Raw genomic sequence first — 19,583 nt, forward strand, 5'->3', positions numbered from 1 at the left:
GAGACACTGGACAGTTGGCTGAGCGTAAGGCTGACCAGCTCACGTGCACATTCCCAGCCTTCGGCTGTTCCACCAGAGGAGAGCCACGTCCGACGGCGCTGGCCTGTCGTATGTGTGCGGTAACAGAAGCAAGAGACCTGGATCCGAATCTGGACTCGGGGCCGGCCGCGAGCGGCCTGGCTGTCAGAAGGCACTGGAGGAGGGGCAGTGCGGAGGACTCGGGTTTCCCCGGGGTCCACGGGCCTGCCAAGAGGTCAGGTGTGTAGCAAGTCACCAGGTGGCTGGGACGTTAACGAGGGCTCTGCTGGCAATCCGGCCGGCTCCCAGGAGCCCCTGAGAGGACAAGAGGCAACCTGCGACGTCCGGAGAGGGAAAAGCTCCCTGCAGCCTACTGCAGGTGTCGGGAGATGACTCCAGAGAAGAGTCATCTGCAAGGCCAGCTGGTTTAAGTCTGCCGGGGTCGGGGCGGGTGGGCAGAGGGGAGGGGACATTCACCGTCAGCATCGTGTGTGTCACAGGGCAATGTGACACACGGTGGGGGCATTAAGGCAAGTCCACACCTGCGAGTGCTCACTGGCTTCCTGTACAGCCGGGGTCGGGGCCTCTCGGGAAACTGGCACAGGAGGCTGAAAAGGCAGCTCGCCCCCTTGGGGGTGGCGCTGAGGCCCCGCGGCTGGGGGGCTGTGGGTGCGGGGGCTCTGAGCTCGGCATGAACTTCACTGCCTACAACCGTCACCAGGCAACGCTCCTTACTGAGGACTAATGAGTTGGAGAAAAGCCATCTGCGAAGCCATGGGTTTTGTGTTTGTCATTAATGAGTGTGCGTGCGCGCACACACACGTGGTCCTCGGCTGAACTGTGTCAGAAAAGGAACAGTTTCTGTAAGAGGAAAGCGAGCTGTGTTACCAGGCATTCCGCATTAACACCAGAGTGGCCGCTTGGGTTTTCAGTGGTTGCACCAGCCGCCAGGCTTCAGTAGCTAACGTCGCAGCGGCACGGCCCCTGGCCGGCGGGCGGAGGGCAGCGGGCACGTCCGGCCACGGCGGGGAGGGGTCCCCTCACTGCAGCATGATGTCCTTCAGGTTCTCCTGCAGGATGGTGTCCTTCACAGCGTGAAACACGAAGCGGATGTTCTCGGTGTCTATGGCGGTGGTGAAGTGGTGGAAGAGGGGATTGCTACGGTTCCGCCGCTTCCGGTCGAAACACTGGACCAAGTAGCGTTGCACGTCCTCCAGCCTGTGGGGGTCGCCCTTGAAGTCCGGGAAGTGCTTCTTGATGCTGACGGTCTTCACCTTCTCCACCAGCAGGTCCATCTTGTTGAGGAACAAGATGATGGAGACGTTGAAGAACAGCTTGTTGTTGACGATGGTCTCAAAGATGTTCATCGACTCCACCAGCCGGTTGGTGCGCCGGTCGTACTCACTGGAGGAGACCATGAACAGGATCGATGTGATCCCGTCAAAGCACTGGAACCACTTCTGACGCTGAGACCGCTGGCCACCCACATCCACCATCTTGAAAGGGATTTTTTTTAATGACAAAGTCATGCCCCACGATGCCCTTGGTGGCCTTCCTCGCCAGCAGGATGTCCTGCTTGCTAGGGCAGTAGTCCAGCTGGCCGATCCGGTCCAGGTTGTCCAGGAGGTACTTCACTGATTCACCCAGCTGGAACTCGCTCCTCCGGCTGAAGGCTTCCCTGATGCCAGAGTCCCTCCAGAGCGCGCTCAGGGCAGGGACGTACAGCTGAAAGGTGGCCGGCTCCACAGGCAGCCCGGCTTTGTTCTCGAAGGCCATGAGGAACATTCCATGCTTCTCGTTCTCCGAATGCTGCCAAGCGATGCCCATCTTGTCTCGGGTGTCGACAAGGACCCTCGAGCCCTTGAGGATGTCGTCGAAGATGGTGTCGCGGAACTCAGCAGCGCCTTCTGGTCGAACTCGCGGCCGTGGATGATGCGCATCTGCTTGAGGAAGGTGGACTTGCCGCTCTCGCCCGCGCGCAGCAGCAGGATCTTGACGAGGCGCCGCTGGCGGGCCAGCCCCGCGTCGATGTCCCGGCTGCGCCGCCCTGCCTCGCGCTCCGCGTCGCGGGCCCCGCCGCCGCCCGCCCTGCGCTCGCGGGCCCCGCCGGCCTCGGCCGGTAGCAGGCAGCGGCTGAGCGTGCGCACCACGCCGGACATGGCCGCTCAGGCCATGGACCCCGCGGCGGGCGGGGCGGCAGCCGGCCGCTCCCTCAGGCCGCGCCCGCCGCCGCCGCCGCCGCCGCTCCGAGGCCCGCTCTCGCCCGCCGCTCGGCCCGGCCGCTCTAATTTTAAATTCATGAATCAATCCTTTTTGTAGTTTCCTTTTTTCTTTAAACTTTTTTTTTTATTGAGTTATAGTCATTTTACAATGTTGTGCCTTTTTGTAGTTTATTCAAACAGGTTCAGGTCTTACAGAAAAAGAAAAAAAGTGTCAACGTTTAAAATGTTTATTAAAATAAAACCTCTGTAACCCATGAGGCCAGAAACTCAGCTTACAGAGACCCATTAGCAAGGAGTGAGGCAGAGTTTTCCTCCATCACAGGTGATAGATCTCTGCTCAAGACAGCGTGAAGGAAGCTTTTTCATTTTGTAAATTTTTCCACATTGATGAAAAATGCGTGATCTTTATCTCTGTATACTAAGTAAAGCCATGCCATACCTCGTTGGCCTCATCATGAATGAACACCCAGCAGGAAGAACGTACCCATGTACATAAACAGCTGCTGTGTGATCACAACACACAATGCAGTTCATCTTTGATCTGTCAATGACTAGGGATCAATTCTCAGTTTCTTCTTGTCTTTCTCTGTGTCGCTGCCTGGGTGACCTGATCCAATCCCGTGTCTCTACACAGGAACCCAGTGGTGATCCCCATGCTCAGGATCCTCCCAAATTCAGACCTAGGTATCCCACTGCCGACTGGACGTCTTCAGAGTTGTTCCTTCTCCAGACTTGAGCACCTCAGTGAATGGACACTCCATTCTCCTAGGTGTTCAGGAAACAAAGGTGGGTTATACTTGACTTCTCTTTTCCTATTACACCACTCATTCAATCAATTAGCAAGTTCTGTCCTCAAAATATACCCTCAAGATGTGAAGAAAAAGGAGCCTTCCTACACTGCTGCTGGGAATGTGAATTGGTGCCACCATTATGGAGGACAGTATGGAGATTCCTCAGAAAACTAAAAGTAGACTTACCATATGATCCAGCAATCCCACTCCTGGGCATATATCTGGAGAAAAATATAATTCGAAAAGACACCTGCACCCCAATGTTCACAGCAGCACTATTTACAATAGCCAAGACATGGAAACAACCCAAATGTCCATTGACAGATGGCTGGATAAGAAGTTGTGTTATATTTATACAATGGAATACTACTTAGCCATAAAAAAGAATAAGATAATGCCATTTGCAGCAACATGGATGGACCTGCAGATTGTCATACTAAGTGAAGTAAGTAAAGAGGGAGAATAATACCATATGGTATTACTTAAATGTAGAATCTTAAAAAAAGGCCACAAATGAACTTATCCTCAAAACAGAAACAGACTCAGACATAGAGAACAAACTTATGGTTACCAAGGGGAGAATGGGGGTAAGAAGGGATAAACTGGGGGTGATTTGAGATTTGGACCTCTTGGGGAAGGATGGGTGTTAGCCGTCTTGATTGTGGTGGTGGTTTCATTGGGGTATATGCATCTATCAAAACTCACCAAATCATTCATCTGAAATATGTGTAGCTTTCTGTACAGGAATCATACCATAATAACGTGTTAAAAAATAAAATTTTTTAAAAGTACCAAAGAAAACTCCACCCTCAGGCTATTTCTCGCTGCTACCACCACCATCTGCTGCTGCACATAGGTGTCGCCTGTTTCTCCTCTTCTGCTCCTCTGGTGTATTGTCCTTGGAACAGCCAGTGATTCTTTTAAAATACAAGTCAAATAATTATGCTGTTTCTCTTCTTAAATCTCTCTAGAATCTAAAGTCTATATAAAGCTCTGGAAGGCCTTACATGATCTGCCTCCCTGCCACTTCTCACTTGGTCTCCTCCCCTGCCCCCTCCCCCGCCTGCACCCCCCCCCCCAGTTCTCCCCAGGTCACAGGAGCCTCTCACTGCTCTGCAGCTAAGCCTCAAGACCATTGTCCCAGACCGTTCCTCGGGGGTGCTCTGACCCAGATTGGTTTGTTTGCTCACTTCCTTCAGATGGAGGTCTCAGGTTCTCACTAAGAGCTCGGTGTAATTCACCCCCGAACACACTTTATCTGTCACACTCTCTCTATCCCCTTACTCAAAGTATTCAGTGTCAACCAGAAAACAGAAATCATTCTGAACATTTGAAACAGAAGACAGTTTATGCAGGGTATTAGTTCTGTGAGTGGTGGCTGAGAAGCCGGCGGGGACGTTGGAGGAACCCGGGAGTTAGAAATAGCGGGGGAATTGCTCATCCCCCTGCCCCCAGGAAGGTGGGAGAAAGCCACTTCCACCACGTGGCTGGAGCAGGTGCCACAGCGGTTGTGGCCCAGCTGGAGCACAGGGGACACAGCCACCACTAGAGACACTGTCTTCCCCAGCGCCAGCCGTCGGAGGACCTCACCCAGACCTGGGCTGACACTGAAACCTGTGCTGGCCTGCAGGGGGCGGCACCCCCCACCCTGTTCTGCGCAGAGGACCCAGTCCCAAGGCAAACAGGTCTTCCTCAGAGCATTTCTTCTCCTTGACATATTTACGGTTTTTTATTTCTTGTTGCTCTGCCTTGACTGGAATATAGGGTCCATGAAGGCAGGGGCTTTGCTGCTTTGTTCACTATTAAATCCCTGGCTCCTAAAACAGTGCCTGGCACATAGTAGGCACTCAATAAATATGTATATTATATAATATATATAATACATTATATATATATATACTTAATTGAAGTGTAGTTGATGTGCAATAGTTTGGCCTTTTCTAATTCTTCATATATTTGGAATCATAAGATATGTGGTCTTTTGTGTCTGTCTTCTTTCATTTACCTTAATGCTTTTAAGATTCATCCATATTGTTCATTTGTTCTTTTTATTGCTGAGTAGTTTTCCACCATCTGTTTATCCATTCACCAATGATCGACATTTGGGTTGTTTCCAGGTTTTAGCTATCTAAATAATCAAGAGCATTTATGCACAATCAATTATGGGAGCATGTTTTCATTTTTCTTGGATGAACATTTAGGAGTGGGGTCATTGGGTCACATGGTAAGTGTATGTTTAACATTACAAAAAATAGCCAAAGTGTTTTCCAAAATGGCTGTATCATTTTTCATTCTCACCAACACTCTGAGGGAGTTCCAGTTAATCTGCATTTTGTCAACATTTGGTGTTTTCAGTCTTTTAAATTTTAACCACTTTGGTGGGTATGTAGTGGTATCTCATTGTGGTTTTAATTAGCATTTCCTTAATGATTAAGCTGTTGAATATCTTTTCATGTGTTTATGTACCACTCATACAGCAAATATGGCCATTTAAAAATTTGAGCTGTTTATCTTATTTTTGAGTTCTTATTTCAGAATTCTTTATATATTCTGTATTTATGTTATAATTTATATTAATATTTTCAAAGCATGTATCTGATACAAGTCCTTCATCAGACATGTGTTTTGAAAATATTTTCTCCCAATGTGAGGCTTGACTTTTCATCCTTTTAATATTGTTTCTTTGAAAAGCAAAGGTTTTAAATGTTGATGGAATTTAATTTGTCAAGTTTTCCTTTTACGATTCATTCTTTTTATGTCCTGTCTAAAAATCTTTGCTTAATCCAAGGCCACAAAATTTTAAAAAGTTTTTTCTTCTAGAAGTTTTATACTTCTAGTTCTTTTATTTAGAGATCTATGGCCCATTTTGAGTCAATTTTTGTGATAAATGTGAGGTAAGAGTTGAGGTTATTATTATTATTATTATTATTATTATTATGGTGTGGATATTTGATTATTCCAGCACTAATTTTTGCAGACTAACCTACTATCTACTACATGCTAGGTATTAAGCTGCAGTTCTTAAATTTTACTTTCAGTTTCAAACATGCAATTACTCTTCTCTATACCTTTCCTTTAGGAATCTGATAATACCAAACTTAAGGGAAGATGTGTTAGTTGGCGGACTAGCTGTAGAATTCCTGAGATTTTCTATGCTTACTTTCTATCAATTGACACCTACCCAATCTATCATCTCACCAGATTCAGCTGACAATCTGCCAACTTCTGGGTCAGAAAATTTATGTAGCTCTTTGCTCAGCATTTGGCTTTAGGGTGAAAGGCAAAACCAAACAATAAGAATTTAGAAACTCAACAGATAATGTAGTATAACAAAGAGGACAGGAACTTTCTACCTAAAAATTTAGGCTCAGGTGACCCATATCCTCAAACAGAGGGAGGAAATCTCCACATTTCTTGTATATGAGATCAGTGTGCACAAAACTTCATCTTAAACTCTCTAAGGAATGGTTCAATGCATTGGTCTATGCTTGGGGAGTTGGAGGGAACACTACTTTACCACTCCTGCTAGTTTCTTAATTGTTGGGGGATGACCTTTAGTGTAACACTTCCCACTTGTCTCTTTGGGAGGAAGAATAACTTATCGATCAGTGAATCTGGGAACAGAAACTGGGCACATGTAGCTCCATCCTCGTTTCTTTCTCTTTGGGCTCCATATTGTCTTTAGGCAGCTCACATTTACGGAGAGGTCTGGTGTTTCCAGTTCTCCCCATGACTTGTGAGTAAGAATGTCTCACTCTAGAATTTGATATTAGGAATCTTGCCCACAGATATGTTCTCCAATATAAGCTTTATCAGTAACGAGGGTGGAATTTTGCTTTTCCAACTGTATGTTATTTCTCAGTGGGTTCAGAACATCGATGGGGATGAAGGATGCAGTTTATTGGGTCTCTCCAGCTCCAAAGGTCCAGACAAAATAGAATTCAAAAGATTGGTTTAATAAATGTCTTCAGTATTTAGTTATTGTAATACACATGGTTTACTTCTTCAAGTCTACAAAGCATAAAATATATGTAAAGTACAGTGAGCATTTTGTTTACACATAACTTCCTGTGAAAAGAATCAGGCAGCTCAGAACAGCTGTTAACTCTTTGTCTAGTAGATATTTAGAACTAGGACTAGCAACTTAAAGTTAGAGGACAGTTTTATTCCACTTTGAAACAGAGTTTAGATTAAAAGACCTCTGGAGGTTTATTTCAGGCCTATGAATTTATTGATCACTGTCTATTTTTTCAGCACATAAACAATACTGAAAATAAGCAAGTTTAAATTCTTGTAATAAACCAGCTCCACCCCTCCTGAATGTACTTTTCCCTCACTGGTACTAAAATCAGATGATGAATTAAATGGTTCTCCACATCGAAACCAAGTGTTGGTTTTCATCATTCGGGTAATGGTCTTCGCCTTAGGGTCGTATTCAAATTGTTTTGCTCTACGGAAGAAATAGAAGAATCCTAGAGAAAGAGAATCATGATTAGTTATCTTGCACAACTCTATGATGCTTCCACACTTGAATTTTATAAATGCAGACTAAAATAATTGAACATTATATGGAGAGAAATGCATAATTATAAAGATACATTTTATTTTACCCATCACATGAGAAATATTATTTTCATTTCCCTAAGGAAAAAGCCAAGGTATGAAATATGAATTTCAAGGGGCTTACCACCTTCCTGGTCAGACTGTGGTTTATGCCAGAGGTTCTCAAACTAGGGTTCAAAAAATGTCTCAGTGATGGGAGGAAGGGGGACCCTGTGAGTATAGCCTTGAGCCCTGTAGCCTCATTTTCCTAGAGTTACTCTGTTTTATCTGTTTCAGGTTTTGAGGTTCCACGTTAGATTTCAATAGAATAAAAGAATGTGTCACTCAAAAACATTTTTAGACTCCTGCTTACTCCATGGTCTGATTTATTGTCTTTGAAGATATGGTAGCTGGACTGATATGTTAAATTGCCCGAGGTTCCTTTGAAACTGTAGACCCTGGGTCTTACCCACCATCCTGCTGCCTCAGAAGCTCTAAATAATTCACAGTTTCCTACACACACCCCAAGCTGTGCATATTAAACTATGTACATTATAGTTTGAAATCACTGTTCGGTTCATGTACTTAGTGATTTTTTTCATACTCCAAACTCTTTCGGGGGGTATCTTTTAGTGGGTATCTTTAATCAGTGATAACCAATTTGGGTACCTTTTGCATAAATTTGAAATAGTATTAACAAAGAATATAATTCAGGACTTACTATTCAGTTTGTGACAATGCCCGCAGATCAAAGTTTATGATTAAAGGCACTCAAGACTAGTCGCACGGCATTAAAATGGAGACATCTCAGTTTTTGTACTGCCTTCTTTCACAGTCAGTAAAGCTTCCAAGGACCCTAACAGTCAGGCATTGAGGCTTACCTTTATGCTGGAAAGCAGCGTCGACTCGGAGACCAATTCTTGGGAAGTATGTTACCAACCTCTGTGGGTACCCTCTGTCCATGGTTTGGCTCACTTCATCATACCTGGAGACATGGATTTGAAAGTTTTCAGGAGATCTTTGTTTTGGGGAACTTAATTTTTCTACTACACAACTTGGAATCGAGCAGGGATATAGAAAAAAAAAGTAGTCTTACTGGAAGAAAACTAGTTGGATCAATAATAAAAAAATATGGCAAAGACTGGTTTGGTGAAATCATTCTTAGTGTCTTGAAAACAAGAAATATGAGCTGGGAAAAAGTCTTCATTTGTCAGATTGATGCTATTCTGAAGAACTGTTAAATCAGAGTAAGGGCTCAGCATGGGTTTCAAAGATTTCAACTGGTTATGTTTTGCATCAGCAGTCTGGTAGGCAACACCAGCTTTATTATTTTATCTCTTTTTTTGAAGTTGGAAAAAGATCTTTGAACTGACTGAAAAGTCTTTTGTTTGGTGAATGATATCCACTTAAGATTGCCTTCAACATAATTCACTTAAGAAGACTAGTTATTTTTTTGCCTGTATTAAAGTGATGCTATGTGGATATTTTTCTCCAGAATAAAACAAAGGGTCAATTGTCTGTAAACTTACCTCCAGCACCAAATGTCCACAAAGAAGTAGGTTTTTTTTGTGCTGTGGTCGCAGACAGCTGCATCAATCTTCTTCACATGTCTTGGAAAGCCAAGTGTATGGATGGATTTGGGATAATCTGGCAAGACAGCATACCCTCTGATCATCCAGAAGTTGTCATCTAGGAAGAGAGAAAGTGACTATCTTCTGGTCTATTTTCTGGAGGGAAAAATGGATGCCTTCAAGAAGCTTGAAAATAATTAGATACCTGGTTCCTCTTAGGTTCAGCGCTTAAATATTTAGTAATATTATGTCTCCATTTATTCTTAAACTTTCTTTAGCTGCTTGTATCATTAATACTACACAAATGACATACATCTATAGTCAATAGTGTGCATACCCATGTCCACGGGGTTCATTGTATTGACTGTTTTTGTAAGTGACAAAACAGTCAAGTATATCTGGACATGTTCTAAATTTCAGCACCCAAGTATTCTCAAAGGCAAGCAAGCTGATGAAATCCATACAGAAAGTAGAGTTGCTAGGTTGACTATAAGACATCAATTAAGTCTGAATTTCAAATAAACAATGACTAATTTTTGGTACAAGTATATCTAAAATAATACAATGGACATACTTAGACTAAAAATTATTGGTTGTTCATCTGAAATTCAAAGCATCTTGTATATTTGCCAAATCTAGCAACCCTAGTAAAAAGGGAATATAGAGGAGCAATGGGTTTTACCTTTATTTGGCAGAAAAGAGACTTTTTAGTCTTTGTTGTATAGGTTTCTGTTAGCTCCTGTGCAACTGGGATGGCGTTTATCTTCACAACCACACAGTTATTCTTTATGATAGGAGCCTAAGGTCAAGTCAGAAGCCCTGTCTGTTTGGCTCATACATGAAGATTATATTCCCTGCATGAAAATACCCACTGACCAGTTCAGGTGTCCAGAGAATCATGAAGGGCAAAGTTACCTTTAAAAACCAGAATCTTGTCTTTGGGGTTTTCATATGCGGCTTGAATGTCAGCTGGCAGCGATGGCCAGAATGAAGAGATTAATTCAAATTCAATGTCAGTGATATCATAATAGATCCTCCATACGTGCCTGTTTTAGACAAAAACAAAACAAAACAAACAAACAAAAAAAAAAACCATACTTTACATATGACCTATCTACGTCTGTTTTGATGAAAACATCGCAAACTTCAACTTGTCTCATCTTTTTGGTTGGTATTTTCCTCAAACAATTTAGAGCATTAACACAATTTTCCTGAGCAAATGTAGGCGATCTTGAGTTCAGTTCTACCCTTTGGCCTCTCAAGGACAGAACATGCCTTTGTGCCCACTCTTTTGGGTACTTAGGGTAGCGAGCTACATGGAAATCTCAAAAGTAGTTCTCAACATGCTCAATGGCCTCACTTTTGCCAAAGCAACAACACCCAACATTCTAAGCCAACACCAAGCATTCTAAGAGGAACTCCCGGTGCCGATGTTTGCTAGAATGAAGACATGTTATTATTGGCACGGCATAATGTTTCCTCACGTTTTCCCTTCTGGCTGTAAAGTTCTCAGCCTATGAACAGGACTTGAAACATCCTTATGAGTCCATTTTCCTTCCCATGCTGACAGCCCATCCCTGACAAGTGGCCTCTCGGCCTCCGCTGTTGGGAGCATGGTAGGGACAGCACGTCATTACAGTGCAGTGTAGTTGTGAGTGGAAGGAGTCTGATTCCAAATACTCTTTCCTTTTGCCCCTACATCCTTGTCAGCTGGTGCCTGTCCTGATACTTTGTCCTGAAAATATGTTCATGGTACCCATAACGACACACCACGCTGCAAGTCAAGTCCGGTAAATCGTACATAATGAGAGAAGAGGTTTCCTTCCACAGCTGACACTCAGTGGATGCAACATTAAGGAACTGTCTGTTGATGCAAATTTAGCAGCTGGTTCTCCAGGTAGAAAAAAGATCTAATTTTATCATTCGCTGATTTCCAGGGTGTCAATACTCCAGCCATGGTCAGTTTCAAGCTACCAAAGTGATATGGACTGGTAGACAAAGTTCTTGAAAATTTAACAGTCGGATCTAGAGATGGTGTCTCTAGGATCGCCAGGAATAGTGTCTTATTTTAGCTAAGAAGTCACTGAAAGCAGACTCTGCATCAATAGCAATTTAAATTTTGCTTAAAAACATTTAAAAAATTAATTTCTCAAACAAGTAAGAGATATGCACACAGAGTAAGACATGCAAACAGCATGGGCAATTAGAGAACAAAAAATAAAGCCACAGACTCATTATCCTCACGACTTTCTTATTCCCAAATCTCTTGAAAGGAAAAAATCTTCACAGGAAGTTGAGGTTTTAAGGAAATGGGTTTACCTGCCTTTAAAGAACATTACTTCTCTGCGGAAAGTGGTGACAGCATCAAAAGTCAAATCTGGGTCACAGGCATGGGGTACGGTGGGTTCCTGTGGCTTAGCAGTGGCCTTAGGTGGACCTCCTTTGATGAGAAAAGAAATACCACAGTGAATGAAGAAGGCATGTGGAAACACCTTCAGAAGGATCTTACCCAAGACAAGATTTTCTTCATGATAATATTTCAAGAGGTGATTTTTCTCAACGTCCTTCCTGGAAAGCTTTTTCTTCAGTTCATGTATATTCAGATTTATGACGTTGCTCACCATAGATGGACTGGATTCCACTGATATCGTCCTGAGAAAGTGGGTATTTGCTAGGATCCAGGGAGACATAATTTGGGAACATCAAAGCTGTTTGATCATTGGAGTGAGAGAGCCCCAGGGAATGACCAAATTCATGAGCAGCCACAAGAAATAAGTTGAATCCTTAACAAAAACAGGGAAAACATGAGTACATTAGTCAATCAGAAGGCAAATGATTGCATCTGAGATTAGGAAGTAAGTAAGGGGAAAGAAGAAAAGGCTTGCCAAACAGCAGATAATTCTTATAACATATGCACAATCATTTATCTGGGAAATATTTCCACTCTCACAATGGGTGTTAGTCACATCACGGAGAAATACAACCCAGAACAAGGCAGTAAACAGGTGTTTTAGAAATGAATAGTAGTAAAAAAAAAAAAAAATAGAAGCCACCAGTATTTGGTTGTTGTTAGGCTGTTGTATGTGATCATGTTTCTCCTGTTTATATTCTTCAGAGGTTCCCCACTGGCTGTAGGATAAAGTCCAAATGCCTTAACGTGGCCCTCCATCATCCAGTTCTGTGTTTTATCCAGCCTCATATTTCCTTTTCGTGTTTCATGAGCCAGCCGTATTACACCATTTGCATTTCTCATCTAGCTGTGGTCTTTCTTATTTCTGTGTCCTACTGTCTCCATCCCTTCTTCCCAGAGTATCGTCTCTCTCTCACCCTGCTCCTGCATAGACGTCCTCCTTGCTCCTCAGGAATCCCCTCTAGAGTCATCTCCTTCGTGAGGCTTCCCTCCTCAGCTCCTATCAAGGCTGACTCAGATGCATCTCTCTGGGCTTCTGTAGACTCAGTGCTCACCTCTGCCTTGCCACGGAAGGACTTCCCTGTTGATCTCCTTCACTGAGCTGTGCACCCTTTCAGTGCAGGGACCATACCTTAGTCATTTTTATTCCTGGTGACTGCCAAACTGTTCATCGATACTGGATGTTTAATAATGGCTGCTGGATATCCAGAGGTTTATTCGGATGAAGGAATCATCAGATATGCCTCCTGTATAAGACCGTGGTACCCTGAACTTACTCATGTCAGAAGTCTTGCCATGCATGGCTGGAACTTCCTTTTTACTTCCCTGTCTCTCCCATAGGTCCTAAGTATATAAAAAACTGTCCTTGGACCTGCAACTAAGCCTATGGACCCTAAGGAAGAGGCTGAGCCTTTCATGATGGAGCCTTGCCCAGTAATGTTTTCACAAAACAAACATGGAATGGCAAAGAATTATTTCATGGACTTTTATGCTTCTCTGCTCTGGCTTTTGCTGCTGTCCCTTGTCTGGTTGACAATATCACTGGATGTGCTTTTGGACAGGGATGGGACAAGTGACTCTTTTAAAAAAATTCAAACTCAGGTCATCTAAATGAAGTCCAAATTTTTATCCTGGCTTTCAAGACCCTCTATAACCTGAATCCTATTCATCATTCTAGCCTTCTCTTCCACCATGGTTCTGATCTTTGACGTGGTCGGGTTATTCTGTCCAGAATTCTCTCTGCTCCACTGTGCCACCAGAGCTTCTGCAGAGCCTTCGGGTCTCAGGTTTGACATCACCTCCTATCCGACCTCTCCATTTGGCTGGGAATTTCTTTTACGTGCTCCTATTACATGGCCATGGTTCCCTTTATCCCAGTGTCAATCACACTAATTTTAATTGCCATTTGATAGTGTGTGCCCCCTAGACTGTAAACCCCTGAAGGGCAGGGTTCGTGTCTTTATACTATTGTATGTTCCATTTCTATCACAGAGCTTGGGTCAGAGCAGATGTTGAGTAAATGATGGCTGAATGACTTCATTTACCAAATATTTTTAGAACATCTCTCATGTACTGACAACATTACAGGCCATACGATACTGCAGGGAAAAGATAACATCACTCCCTTCTTGAAGATGTGACTAAATAAATGTGTACATTAGACATCTGTACCTTTGTGAATATTTTTTCCTGTTCTTGGAAATCACTCTAATCATCATCATCACCAATATTAGTAATCACCAACATAATCGTCAATGTCAAACCCTCTCTGATTGTTTGCTAAGGGCAAGTGCTTTGCAAGATACTTTCGCCTTTATTGCAGGTAACTTGTGTCATCTTCCTACAAGAGGGCCATTATCATCCTTACTTTACAAAGAAACAGAGAGTAAGAAAATTAAATTAGCTTGCCGAGGGTCCTCCAGACAGTAAATGAGAAACCCCGAAAGAAACTAACACCTGCCAAGCCGCAGACCCTTGCTCCTCCCCATCCCACACTGCGTCTGTAGCAATCTGTGAGGCCTGTTTCTGTTCAGTGCATACATGTGTAGAACATTGACCTTACATTCAGGCTTGACGCTGGCCTGGCATTGGGAGAGTCTCAGGAAAATCTGTCCGTGTGCTCAGTCCCCTCTGACATCGCCATGCGGTGGCTGTCCTCCCCTTAGGAAGCAGCACGAAGAGCAGATGACTGCTGTCTATTGCTCTTAAGCAAGTTACACTAAGACTTTTGTGCCCAGGCAGAGGCGATCCATAAAGAAGTTAATCGTATATTATGTATTGTTGACAAATTTTCTACTTAAAAAATCCCAGTTTGAGTGGAGATTGTTTGCCTGAGGTTTTATGATTTTATGAAAGAGAAGGAAGACGTTTTCCCTTTTACGTCAGTGAGCTAAGAGTTATATGATTGGGTGCTCCCTGGGACCAACAATTTCAACCCTGAGGGAACATAATAAAGCAGTTAGAAGACAACCCAGTCTGGTACTCTTGCCAGAACTCGGTGGGGAGCTATGTTTATCCTCTGCCTTGCTCACGGAAGTTTTGCCAACTTGGGGTCCAGAACTCTTTGAACTTTTTAATGATCCACCCCACACACCCCCTTTGGCAGGGGGCCTGTTGAAGTGTGAGTAATAGTAATTATTACCAAGTATTGGATTTCGTAGGGCTAAAAGGACAGTAAAATCTTAGACTAATCTCTATCTCGAGATATTAAAGTAAAACCTAGCTGAACAAGAAGAGTGATTCCAACTTTGGTGAGCACCAGGACGGTTCCCAACTGCCTGACTGAACAAATCCACACTGCACTGGGACCAAATCCAGAGAAATGCTGGGACATGTCTCAGCAGGAGATACAGACAGGGTCCACTCCCTTTTTCATTTTCTTGTCTGTGATGTTAACTCATGTGGCAGTGAAAGCAACCAATCCCAGACTTCCGCTGCTGCCAGCACTGGGTCCCCTAGCCCTCGCAGAAATAATTGCATCCCACTCTCAGACTTAGCAAGGAGAGGTCATGGATCATTTAAGCTACAGGCTTTCAGTTTTGCACAAGTTATAAAGCTGACCCAAAGGCCATCTGGAGCTACTTGATCAGGACTGAACTGGGGGCTTGTGTACCACCTCCCAACAGTCAGAGCCTCTGCTTTCCTGGGACCCTGGAAACCAGATATCAGACCCAAGATGACTGTTGTCAAGGATAGAAAAAAAAAAAAAAAAAAAACAGTGGTGAGAACCCAAGAGTCTACTGAACCTGCTCCCTCCTGGGATGCACGTATTTTTATTGTAGTAGAGTTTTGGGTTTTGCTTGAAAAGTAATAAAATATCTCTTCTTTTAGTGCCAGTGAGGAGGCCCATTAAGAGAAATAAAATCAACCCACTTGGTCTGAAGGAATAGGTCAAATGTAAAGATGAGGGTCTAATTCCTTGGCAGACGGGTGAGCGTTAGAAGAGGAAGTTCATGTGTATCAATAGACCTCCTATGGCCATGAACCCACACTGCATCCTCCAGTCACTAACTCAGAACTGCACCTCCCTAGGGAGCCCTTCCTGTCTTCAGGCCAGAGATGACTTCTGTCACTGGTACAACACCTTGCGTGGTGGGAACTGGATCGAAGCCTTACACGCCACACAAGACGACAAGGCTCTGAAGGGCTGAAACTTTTCTAGGACAGCTCTGTGGTCTGTACCACACCCTGCGTAGTTCCAGAGACATGGTGGCCTTTTGGGCACTGTAGGGGTATGATTTAGTTTTTATTTTAATTTTGAGGTAGTTATTCTGTTTATTTATTTATTTATTTTAGTGGAGGTACTGAGGATTGACTCCAAGAACTCGTGCATGCTAAGCATGTGCTCTACCACTAAGCTATACCCCCACCATTGTAGGTGTATGAATGAGTGGATGAGTAAGGGAAGAATGGTATGATCTTAACAGGATTGGCAACTTTATGAAAATGCTGTGTGGATAAGGCCCCGACCTGTACATCACACACTTTCATCAGTGTCATCTGGAGCATGAAAAACTGTAGGGAAACTGGGGAGTAAAAAGGCAACCAATTGCAGAGCTATTCCTTTTAGGGGTTTGTATGAGTAACACAATTTTGTTCATAAAGAAAACTGGGCTCACCTGGTCCATCCTTGGTCCAGTTTTCATCCTCATCAAAGTGAGTGTCTCCACCCAGACCCAGACCAGGAGGAAAGGCATGACCGAGGACTCCCAAGGGGCCATCAAAATAGCGAGGACACCGACCATGAACTGAGATACAATTCAGGAGGGGGGAGCAAGGTCAGTCTCTTCAGAGCTGCTGAGATGAACACAGCCGTATTTGTCTCTCTGTTGAAAGCCTCACCTCGGGTCCTGAAGGCGATCATGATGTCTGCGGTCCCCTTGGGGATCTTGGTGAACGTTAGTGGAGTCACTTTGCTCCACACGTCTAACCCTTTCCGGATAGCCTCCTCCACGTCAGCTCGAGCCAAGTCTGGAGTGTAGTTTACGATTCTTAAAAATTAACAGAACTCTGTCAGTCGGTGCTGGCGCATGTGTGTAAACACAGAAACTACGAAAAGAAAGTCATTCTATCTTATCAATCATATGCTGCAGTAACTTTTGGTTTGATGCTAGTCCTACTTTTGTACAATAATTCAGTATTTAAATAAAGCACTTTTACGCGTGCTATATAATCCAATCTCTCACCCGCCCTATTATTCAGGTAGAACTATCACATTTAACAAATAAGGCTCAAAGAGGTTAAATGCCTTCTCTAAGATCACCTCCTACGTGGGAGAGCGTTCATCTCATATCTGTGGCTGCTGTGACATTGAGGTTTATTTTCTCAAATGGCTTGCGGAAGTCAGTCTTATGCGTCAAATATTGAGAGTCTCACTGAGAGCCACAAAGAGTTCGTTACTTAGGAGAAGATCTTCCTTTGGTTTATATTTCCCTACCTTGCTGACCTTATTTTTAGCTCAATCCCTAAGATTTAATAAGATAAAGGAAGGACTGTCAGAAGGACTCTTTAGGGCCAGCCAGGAGAGCTCTAGAGCAGTGTTCAAGGTCACTGTCTTTATCTCAGATCACGGCACACTTCGTCCTCTTTCTGCCAGTTAAGCTAGCCCCCTTTCCTTGGAATGTCTCGGGGCGAACTCCACACTTCAGTCTGAGGTCCGTCTGAGATCTGACAGTCTAACTCACCCACATCTCTAACATGAACTGGTTATGCTCTCGGGTCTTCCCATTTTCTCTTTTGTAATTTTTAAAGAATTTTGGAGGAGGGTAGTAATTAGTTTTATTTATTTCTTTCTTTAATGGAGACACTGGGGATTGAACCCAGGACCTCGTGCATGCCAAGCATGCACTTTACCACTGAGCTATACCCTCTCCTCTCTTTGCTCTTGGGCACACTTCATTTATATCTTTAAGTGTCTGCATTTAGATGGCAGTGTTTCTGGTCCTGAGCTTTTACGGAGGTGGCAGAGGCTAGACATGCGAGCACACCGGCCAGAGCCAATCTGCTGGGAAGCTCTGTGTAACCCAGACTATGGTAAATAAGCTTTTGTTTCAGTTTCTCTGTGCGTAAGGTGGTAGTGACAGTGGTGCCTACGTCATGAGTTTGCAGGGAAGATGAAATGAAAATCTATCAGGTGCCATGCACACAGGCAGGGCTCAGTAAAATAAGCTATGACTATTTTTGTTCCTCGGAGGTTATGTTCATGTTCATTTTAGATTAGGGGGAAGTCAGTGGGCAGAAGCGTTACCTGTATGTGAGATTGTGTTTCTTCCATCCAGGGAGAGTGTAGCCGTACTGCCCCACGTCAGGCACCCCGCACCTGGGTGTCTTCATGACCTCAAGAGTGCTTGAGTCCAGTTTGCCAGTCACTGCCAACCCAAAAAATGCTTGCATTTCACGAATTTTGCCGTCTATGAGACTCCTGTTCTTGCTTTGAACAAGCTGACTCCCTTCTATTTCAAGAGAGTAGAACTGGTTGAGATACGCCTGGCCGAAAAGACAAAAAAAAAAAAAAAAAAAAAAAAAAAGAAAGAAAGAAAGAAAGACTACACGGGAGCAAATCTCCATCCTAGGATAAAATGGAATTGTCTGAAATATTTTTTGGCAGTTGTAGGGAAAACGGAAATAACGGGGAGGGAAGGAGCAAGGGAAGAGAGAAGAAAGGAAGCAAAGATGAAAGGAAAGTCACCCTGTTTTTTCAATTTGCAAGAGCTGGCTGAGCAACGTGTGACCAGAACTGTCTGAATGACCCAGTCTCTTAAGGCTCCAAACCTCCACAGAGGACAAGCAGGCTTCTTCTGTATGTGAAATGATCATGTGTCTTACATATTTTTTTTAAATCAAGTTGTAGATTTATTCCAGCTTTTTGGGGGTGAAGGGCTAGATAATTAGGTTTGTTGATTTTACTGGAGGTGCTGGGGATTGAACCCAGCTCTACCACTGAGCTCTACCCTCCCCAGTCTTGCATATTTTTTGCTGTTACTTTCATTTTGATGTTTCCTTGAAAAAAATTCTAAGAGAGACGTGATTATTCATTTTGCAAATTTAAATAACCTCCCCAAATACGGCCAATTAACCGGGTGGATTTTTAGAGGGAATCTAAAAGCCATGTGTTTTTCACACATATAGGGATGAAGGGCTCCAAACTGAAGTTGGGTCCCCTGGTTGGTCTTCAAATGCTTTTCTAGAGCTTTCTGGGGGCAGGGCTGTCCCCTTTCTCCTTTCCTCTTCGCTTGTAACCATCGCTTAAAGTTGTAGCAAACCCTGCCTTCCCCCCACCCCCACTCTCCACCCCCTCGCAGTTCCTTGACGTCCTTGGAACCAAGGGAAGGAAAAGCAACTCCCCCTCACAAGAAAGTTCAGGACTCTCTGGTGAGAACTTGCTGTCATTTTAGGTCCTAGGACAATCAATGAAGTATTGACAGTCATTAATAACATTTATTGAGACAGTACCTGAGCCAGTTGCATGGTTTCTTCATTTTCCATCTTTCGGTCTGTAGGAAACGCAGAAGAAAATGTTATAAAGACCAAAAATAGAAGAAGTCTCTTCATTCCTCTTTCTCTTCCGTTGAAGCCTTGTTCTGTTTGCATAGGATTGAGAAAATAACAGTGAGACGTGGCATGAATTGGCTTGTATTATCCTTTAATTAAAAACAGAAAAGGATGTTTGCCATGAACTGTGTCATGGTATGCTTTCTTTTATTAGGCTGACTTGATTTCACAATCATGATCGGCAGTTGTCTGCTAAACACAGCCATTTTTCATTATTGAATTGAAAATAGCATGAGGTCAGCCCCCAAATTACTTTTGTCCTTGCAAAATTGGAGGTTTTCCTATCCATAAATTCTTGACAGTCTATGAAAACATTTTCTTTTGAAAGGAAGCCCAAAATATCTGTGTAAAAAGATAATATTATTTGTAAGAAAATGTATCTTCTGTTGAAGTCACCTGTTATATTTGTTTGCAAAGTTCTAATTTTTTGCTGTTTCTCAGGAATACAGTTTCATCTGCTGTCCTGCCCTTGATGCAG

At 43.6% G+C, this 19,583-nt stretch overlaps 1 protein-coding gene and 1 pseudogene across 3 annotated transcripts; both read right to left on the bottom strand.

Annotated features, from left to right (window-relative positions):
* Positions 1-1,058: 1,058 nt before the first annotated feature.
* Positions 1,059-2,177, bottom strand: LOC141578983 (guanine nucleotide-binding protein subunit alpha-12 pseudogene; annotated as a pseudogene).
* A 4,855-nt stretch (positions 2,178-7,032) lies between these two features.
* On the bottom strand, positions 7,033-19,137 carry MMP27 (matrix metallopeptidase 27). Of its 3 annotated transcripts, none has more exons than XM_045515388.2 (10): positions 19,007-19,137; positions 17,802-18,006; positions 16,397-16,545; positions 16,174-16,302; positions 11,766-11,927; positions 11,464-11,584; positions 10,060-10,190; positions 9,103-9,262; positions 8,455-8,558; positions 7,033-7,503 (listed from the first exon to the last, which is right to left on the bottom strand). In XM_045515388.2, the coding sequence occupies exons 2-10, from the start codon at positions 17,945-17,947 to the stop codon at positions 7,274-7,276; spliced, it is 1,332 nt and encodes a 443-aa protein (XP_045371344.2). In that variant the 5' UTR covers positions 17,948-18,006; positions 19,007-19,137; the 3' UTR covers positions 7,033-7,273. The 3 variants fall into 3 exon arrangements, with proteins under 3 accessions (XP_045371344.2, XP_074229054.1, XP_010951493.2); XM_074372953.1 differs by having other exon boundaries at positions 17,802-17,922; positions 19,007-19,136; XM_010953191.3 differs by having other exon boundaries at positions 17,802-18,040; positions 19,007-19,105.
* Between the last annotated feature and the right edge of the window lie 446 nt (positions 19,138-19,583).

The sequence above is a fragment of the Camelus bactrianus genome, chromosome 10, assembly GCF_048773025.1.
Source record: "Camelus bactrianus isolate YW-2024 breed Bactrian camel chromosome 10, ASM4877302v1, whole genome shotgun sequence".
NCBI lineage: Eukaryota > Metazoa > Chordata > Mammalia > Artiodactyla > Camelidae > Camelus > Camelus bactrianus.